Raw genomic sequence first — 8,120 nt, forward strand, 5'->3', positions numbered from 1 at the left:
TGCTCTAATAGTAATAAGCTATTTAAAGTAATTAAATCCTATTAAGAGATTAAAGAGGTTTGATAATATATAATAGTAAGGCATTATTAAGTAATTCTTAGATATATACCTTAAGATAAATTAGCTTATATAGGTAATAATATAGTACTTATATTCAATATAACTTAGACCTTTAATCTTTACCTCTTAAGTATTAGATAAGAGCATTATAAAGGCTTTAGGTCTAAGGTACCTTATATATAAATACTATAAATAGGCGTTATTACTATAATCTATTAGCATATATTATAATTTATAAAACGTTATAGTAAATATTTAGGTGTTAATAAGACTTATAAGGCTATAAGAAATAACTTTATATAATAATAAGGCAAATAGACAGTAAAGAGCTTCTATTTAAAGAAAATAATATTACTCTTAATAATAAGCTTCTTTATTATAACGCTATTCCTTATTAATCTAAAATAAAAAGTATAATTAAAACTTAAATACTATATACCTATTTTCTTAATTAGTAACTTTAAAGTAGAATTAATATTAAAGCTAGAGATATAAGTAATATTCTTAAAGATAAAGTTTATTATATTTAGTCCTTTAGCTTTATTAAGTAAGCTCTTTATAGTATACTTACTATACCTCTTTATAAAGTATAAAGTAGTACTAGATTTAATATAGCAATTATATATATTAAGTTAAAGTAATTCTAGCTTAAAAAGTAATTTATTCTTTATAATATAAATAGTTTTATAGTTATTATATATACTACTTTTACTCAAATAGTAATACTTATAAAGTAGTATAGAAAATACCTTTAGTAATAATATATTAAGAACTAAAATAGTAAGTAGTAATAAGTTAGGATTAATTATAACTATAATAAAGGTTATATAGAGGTATTTCCTTACTACTATATTATTTAGTTATTTCTAACTCTTCTTTTTAATCTTAGCTTAAAGATCTACTTACTTTAGTTTTAAGAGCTTATTTCTATTAATACTTATAATAATATAACTTATTACTTAATAGCCTAAAGAAAAGTTTTAATTATAAGTATACTTTAAATCTTAAGAATATTAAATAATTTACTATTTGTAAGTAAAAGGTATAATTTAAATAACTATAGTACTAAATTACTAGTAAATAAGGCCTTTAAAAAGAAGTTATTATATTACTTATAAGTAAAAATAGTTATATTATCTTACTATAAGGTATATTACTTTTTAAATACCTTAATTATTACTTTAAAAGTGACGCTTAATCTTATTATTTAAAAGTTACTATTAAATTCTATTTATAAAACTACTTATTACTATTATTTAGACTTATAAAGAAATAGAATTATTAGCCTTATATTACTTATAGATCTAAAGCTTTTATTATAATATATTCTTTATAAATATAAGCTATTTATTTCTTATAGCTTTATTTATTTTTATAAAATTAATTAGCTTCTTTATCTTTTTAGTATTAGACTTTTACTTAGTTACTAACTACTCTTATAAATAAAAAGTAGTACAGTAGATCTTATATTACTTAATATTGTTTTTATAAAAGTACTTTATATAGCTTAGATTACCTAAATACTTAAGCAGCTTCTCTTAGTTATTTAAACTAATAAATTACTAAATATTATAAGTTATTAATAAAAAGTAAAGCTTTATATACTATAAGAACTAGATTTTATAGATTAATAATAATCTATATAGCTTATAAGTAGTTATAAGACTAATAAGTATATCTAATAATATAATAACTTTATTATAAATATTAAAGAAAGATAGTAAGTTAAGAAAAGTAAATCTAAAGTAAGGCTACTTTATAATAGTAAGGGTTATACTTTAAGTTAAAGCTAGGTTTATAACTATTATAAAGTAGTCTTACTATAAGGGTAATTTATATAATTAAAAGTAGTGTATTATTTCTAGATAGTATTAGACTATACCTTATAGCTAAATACTACCTTATTTCTAAATTTAAAAGTAATATTATACTAGAAGTAGTGTTATATAGTAATTTACTATATAAGGCTACTTTATTCCTTATAATAATATACCTAAAGTAAAGTCTACCTTATTATTAGATTTCTTAATATTTTCTATTTTCTTATTTAGGCTCCTTATAGCTAATTAGCTACGTTTCTCTTAAGCTAAAAAGAAGTTAAAATTATCTTAAGTATAAATATTATAAAATACTATGAAGTAAGTATTAAGGTTAACTTACTTAATAAAAGTAATTAAAGTATTAGAACTAGTTTTTAAATAGTAAGGTTTTTATTAATAGTAAGTAGAAGTTAATACTTAATAAACAGTAATATTAATCTTATTATTTTGTTAATTAACTAGTAATTAATTATAAGGTTAATATTATAAAGTAGCTTATATAGCTTTTTATTAATTAAATTACTAAGGTTAAATACTAAAAGGTATTTAAAGAATATATTATAAGTTAAATACTAAAGACCTATAGAAGTCTATCCTTAAGTATATTTTAGTCTATCTTATATATAAGTCCTAGTTATTTCCTAAATACTTTATTTAACTAATAGCTTTAAGGTTAAATTAGCACTTACTTAGGTATCTACTAAGTGCTTATTTTACTTACAAATAAGAACTTATTCTTTATTTTATCTTATGCTTATAATTATATAACTTATACTATAGTTTCTTTATTTTAAGAAGTTATTTATTTATTGTTTAGTTCTTATTTATATAAATACTACTACTGCCTACTATCTGCCTATTAAGTAAGGTAATATAGCCTATAACTTATTAGGTTATAACAGTTGGTTAGAAATAAAATAGTTTAAATTATTATAAAAATATTAGGTTTCAAAGCTATATAATAGGTTATATAAATAGAAAGTATTAAATATCTTTAAGCCTTTAAATCTTTATTAGCTTTAAGGCTTTTTAGCTATTAAGTAGCTATTTAGGCTATTAAACGTAAATTCCTTTTATTTTAAAGAGTTACTAGTATTAATATATTTAACTAGTAAATAGTAGACCTAAAATAGAGTTATATAACCTACCTTATATAATTTACCTTAACAGCTTACTCTTATTATTATAAATAATCTATAGTAGTAACCTCTTCTTCTTTTTTTCTTTATTATTATCCATTTAAATAACTAATAGCTAGATTAATAGTACTACTACTTAATACTTATAATTCTTTATGATACTAATAATAATAATACTGTTTATTACATAGAAAGTAATATAGCTTGTATATTATAATATATATTAATATCTAGAGACGTAGTCTTTAAAAGTCGTGTTACTAGTACGGGTCAGCTGGGCGCTGCATTGAGTATGCTATAGCAGGGGGAGAATCACGTGGAAATGTCTGGCGATGGTGTGGTTTCGAACAAGAAGATGACGGGGGCCTAAGTCCTGCTCTTTTTATGCAGGCAGATGGCAACAACGGAAAGCAACTCTCACCTCTAAAGGGGGAGAAGACAACAACATAGGCAAACACACAAAGGTAAGCAAAAGCACGTTTCAGCCGCGACTGACACCTCCACGTCCGCGACCACGTCCACGACCACGGCCACGGCCACGGCCGCCACGACCACCACGGCCTCCTCGGCCACCCCGAACGCCACCCGCCATTCCCTCATCCGAGCTTGAGCTTAGACTCTGGAAAGGATCGTCCTCACTCTCCTGGGCGTTGGCGGCGGCGGCGGCAAACCTTTCCATAATGGCCCTAGTGGCCTGGCGCGACTCTCGGGCAATGGCACGTCTCTGGGCCGGTGTGAAGAAGTCGGCGGCGCGGCGTAGGCGAGCGGAGGTGGAGGAGCTGGCGCCGTTGGAGACGGCGGCGATGGCTTCGTCCACGGACTGGTAAGGCTGGGAGCAACGGGTGGCGGGGGCGGGGGCAGGGCGCGGGGCGGGTGGGACTAGGTCGTCGACCTCGTTGTCCATGTCTAGCTCGTCGATGTCGTCGTAGGCAGGCGTGTTGTGGGACTGGCTTGCTGGGAGGGAGTCTCGCTCTCCATCGTGGCCGCGGTCGAGGCCGCCATAGTCGTCATCGTCGTTGTCACTGTTGTTGTTGCTAGCAAAGGGGTCTAGGTGCCCCCTGAGAGAGCCAACCGAGGACACGCGGCCTGAAACACGAGCTAGATGGTTCAAGTCGGGGCCGCCAGACAGTAACGGTGTCTCTGGGTGGCCCGTGGTGCGACGGGCGGGAGTATCCGGGAGGTCGCTGTCCCAGTTGCCACCAAAGCCCTCCTCGTCCTGGTCTGTTCTTTCTCGACCTTGATCTCCCTCTTCTTCTTCTTGTCCTGGTCCTGCTCCGAGTTCTTGCGCTGCTACTCTTTCTTGGTCTTCTTCTCCTTGGGGTCCTCCTCCTCCTCCTTCTTCTTCTTGGTGCTCTGCCTGCTGCTCGATGGCCTCCAGCACCTGGCGCCGCTCACGGAGGGTGGCGTCAAACTGGGCGCGGATCCAGGCGGGGATTGGCGCGACTGGAGCGGGAGCGGGCGGGAGGGGAGGGGCGGGAGGGATAGGAGGGCGGCTGTAGTCGGCACGGGCGTTTCGAATGGCCTGACGGGTGAGGTAGACGTTACCTTGCATGGCAGCGCGGAGCACTCCAACAGGATGGGGGCCTGGAGCCGGATTCCAAAGCTGGGGGAGCCACTGGGGGCCCCTGCCGCTGGCAACGATATCGGAGAACTTTTTCATCTCCACTAGGAGGGATTCGGGGAGATTGCCCGGGGGAATGAAGGCGGGCGGGCACCAGTAACCGTTAGGCCAGAGGTTGGCAAGGTCGCGGAGGGCGGCAGCAGCACGGACGTCGGCGGGGTCAACGACAGCAGCAGCACGCAGCTCGCGACCCAGGAACCGGGCCTCTCCTTCGAGGTTGGTGAGGAGAGTGGCGGAGGCGCGCGAGGCCGAGACAGGGTTGATGCCGTAGGCGGGGACCACAGTCTGGTTGACATAGCGCCGTACCAAGCCAATCGTAGGTGTGGCCGTATAAGGGAATGTCTGGACGAAGTTCTGTTCACACCAACATGTCAGCAACGTGTTGGATCCACCCCATATCCTAGCTACCCCCAAGGCCTCTCTCTCGCCAGAGTTGTAGACTATGCAAGCGACTCGACAGGGAATACCGTACCGGAGAGGGGGGAGGGGGGGCACGGGGCCGTAACTGTCGCGGCTGCTGCTGCTGCTGTTGCTGCTGTTGCTGCTGCTGCTGCTGCTGTTGCTGCTGCTGCTGCTGCTGTTGCTGCTGCTGCTGCTGCTGTTGCTGCTGCTGCTGCCACTGGTTGTTGTTGTTGTTGTTGGCAGACATGGTGATGGTTGGAGCGGGTGTAAGAAATGCCTAAAAGAAGAATAAGAAGAGAAAAAAGAAGAAGAAAAGAGTTGGCTGCGATGGTGGTTAGGAGGAAAAACGTAACAAGACGAAGAAAAGAAGGTTGCGGACGATGTGACAAAAAAATAGGCAGACGCGCCGTCGTAGGTTGTTATGTCTTGTAGAAGAAAGGAAGATATTACTCTCTATAATCCTGCATTGCTTACATCACTAAGTTTATGCTATAGTAACTAACATTGTCTTCTAGTGACATCCTTTCCTACATGTATGCATGCTACAGACTATTTAACATCATCAAGATAGCTAGGCAAACACAGCTCCTGCTCCTGGCTCATTGCCCAAGTGGCGAATTGCATGCGACATAAGGTGTAAACCCTTAGCAGCGGCAAAAGCTGCTGGCTCGTCGGGAGCAAACTCGGAATCCTTCATGTCCCTCTCCCAGTACTTAATACAGTACAGCCAGTCTGATTGGCTCCTATTGGGATCTACCCACCAGCGCTCAACCAGAGAACCAAGGCGACAGGTCTCCATTGCAAGCCGGTGTGCAGCTTGTTTCTTGTCTTTAGTATTAACAATGGCACCAAGACGAGCCAGGGAGGACACAAGGCGTGAGGAGTCTGTGCTAAATGGCTGGCTGCTGCAAGCTTCATTAGATACTCCTGGTGACAGACAAGCGTAATGCAGACTGTAGAAACCGTCAATATCAGGCCAGTCATGCAGGGGTCCATTCCTCCTAAGTACGGCCCTAGGCGAGTCTGCAATCCAGTTGGCAAGGTCTGCAGCGCCAGTCGCAGCCATGATGTGAAGACCTGTGACGCCCCGAGAGAACTCAAAGGGGCGATCCCAGATGGCTCCGCGGAGCATTAGGATCTTGGCTGTCGAGTGATGGCCGTGGGAAAGCGCCACGTGTAGAGGAGTGGCACAGAACTCATGCGGATCAGTAATGCGGGGCGATGGACACAGGCAAAGAAGCTGGGCCTCTGCGTCGATATTGACACCATCGCAGCGGTCGAGAATGTACTCTACCAAGTTATCGTGGCCTGCGCGTGCAGCCGCATGGAGTGGAGCAGCGAAGTAAGTTTCTCTCGGACTCTCTGGTGCAAGGGGTGGCGGCAAGTGTGCCTGGTGTTGGTCAAGACAGGGCCAGCGGACTGCGAGGCGAACGCCCAGGAGGAAAGAGACGAGGGACTCAGGGACGTGTCGGAGCAGGCGGTGGAAAAGATCAAGACGTCCAGAGGTGACAGCCCATAGTAGTAGAGGCTCACGGTCGTAGGATGGCTGACTAGAAGGAGAAAACGGTTAGCACACAGTCAGGAGACAGAGAGACAAAAGATGCGGGGGGTTAGGGGTTAGGGGTAGGCTATACCCAACTGCCGACACGCTCAGCCAAGGGTCTTTATAGGCTTTGACAGCACAATAAAGGCGAAAGGGGTGTCGATAGAGAAAGGCTTCTTGGTGATGGACCAGCTGAGACGCAACGAGATCAAAGGCGATAGCTGCAGTATGCAGCAAGGGGTTCGCAAATGCATAGCACTCGCGTGAAGTGGCCGCTAGTGCAGCAACGTCGCAGAGCCTGGCAGATGAAAGGGAACTGCCAGGGGCAGGTCGAGATGGACACACAAGGGACAGAGCAATGTGTTCCAAGAGGTTGAGTGGCAGAAGCAGTAACGGCGCCATTGATGGCGGCGATATGAGTATAAATGTCGATTAAGCGAGCAGTAGAGAGGGTAAAGAGGCGCTGCGTGAGATTCCCGCATGGGACGGATTGTCTTGGTCAACGTTAATAGCCTGGAAGATTGGTGTAGAAGAAGAAGAAGAAGAAGAAGAAGAAGAAAATGGAGATCCGTCACTCACTGCAAAAGAGGATGGGAGGGGAAATCCGATAAATGTAGAAGGAAGGAAGCAAGCAAGTGAGCAAGCGACTGAAGCGAATTGGTTGTTGCCGTGTTGTGCACGCATGGCATGCGGCAGCAGGAGCAGCAAGAGGTGGAAGAAGTACTGGTGACTTGACGATGGTGGGGTTGAGAGATATTCCGGCGAAGCCAACATAGGTTTGCGTCTGCCGGAAAATCCTGATGGCCAACGATAGCTCGCGAACAGGTGGGGTGGCTTCGGAGACTGTACTTCAAGGTACATGTAGACCAATGAACGTCTGCAAGGGGAGGAACCATTGACAGGGCAACACGAGGGAAGGGCTGCATCCATGAGGTGGAAGGTACCCCAGTGCTTGCTGCTTTTCTTGTTGAGATTTAGCACGCGTGCACGGACACAGCTAACCGGCCTGAATCAATCGAGGGGCGTGGGGAGACGTCAAACGTGGGGTGTTGCACCCATGCACTGTGGACGGTTGAGAGGCGGGGCGTCTCCAGTCATGCCTGTATTTCCAAATTCAGCCTTCATCCACATTGTAATTGGACACGCGTGTTTTGCATGACTCACGAGCTTTGAGTGTCGCTGTCGGGACTAACTAGGTTGGTTAGATAAATAGAGTCAGAGTTGTTTGTTTGCACACCTGGAGATGGAAGTTGGTTGCATTGCATTGGCGGTATGTCTTTTTTTGTCTTCCCCTCACGCATCTTGGCGTGACCAAGATGCCGTCAGTTAGCCAAAAACACTTGTCATGTGACCGATCCTCTCACACCACGACGTGGCCAAGATGCCGTCAGTAACGCATCCTGGCGTGAGCGAGATGCCGGCAGTCAGGCAAAAACCCACTCTTACCTTGTGCTAGATTTACCTGTGTTCCAAGAGGTTCTAAGCGTTTCCAGAAGAATTTGCGGCCGTCCGAGAGCATCGCTTACGTCAACAAT

The 8,120-nt window shown here is 41.2% G+C and overlaps 2 protein-coding genes across 2 annotated transcripts; one reads left to right on the top strand and one right to left on the bottom strand.

The window, feature by feature from the left end:
- Window positions 1–3,500: 3,500 nt before the first annotated feature.
- Window positions 3,501–5,289, bottom strand: GLRG_11010 (uncharacterized protein; the record flags this gene model as incomplete). The annotated part of the gene is made up of 2 exons (XM_008101731.1): window positions 3,501–4,994; window positions 5,113–5,289. 2 exons carry the CDS (start codon window positions 5,287–5,289, stop codon window positions 3,501–3,503), a joined length of 1,671 nt encoding a protein of 556 aa, XP_008099922.1.
- Window positions 5,290–6,240: 951 nt separating this feature from the next.
- On the top strand, window positions 6,241–6,561 carry GLRG_11011 (uncharacterized protein; the record flags this gene model as incomplete). The annotated part of the gene is made up of 2 exons (XM_008101732.1): window positions 6,241–6,384; window positions 6,448–6,561. 2 exons carry the CDS (start codon window positions 6,241–6,243, stop codon window positions 6,559–6,561), a joined length of 258 nt encoding a protein of 85 aa, XP_008099923.1.
- Window positions 6,562–8,120: the final 1,559 nt, after the last annotated feature.

This window comes from Colletotrichum graminicola (assembly GCF_000149035.1).
Source record: "Colletotrichum graminicola M1.001 genomic scaffold supercont1.73, whole genome shotgun sequence".
Taxonomy (NCBI): domain Eukaryota; kingdom Fungi; phylum Ascomycota; class Sordariomycetes; order Glomerellales; family Glomerellaceae; genus Colletotrichum; species Colletotrichum graminicola.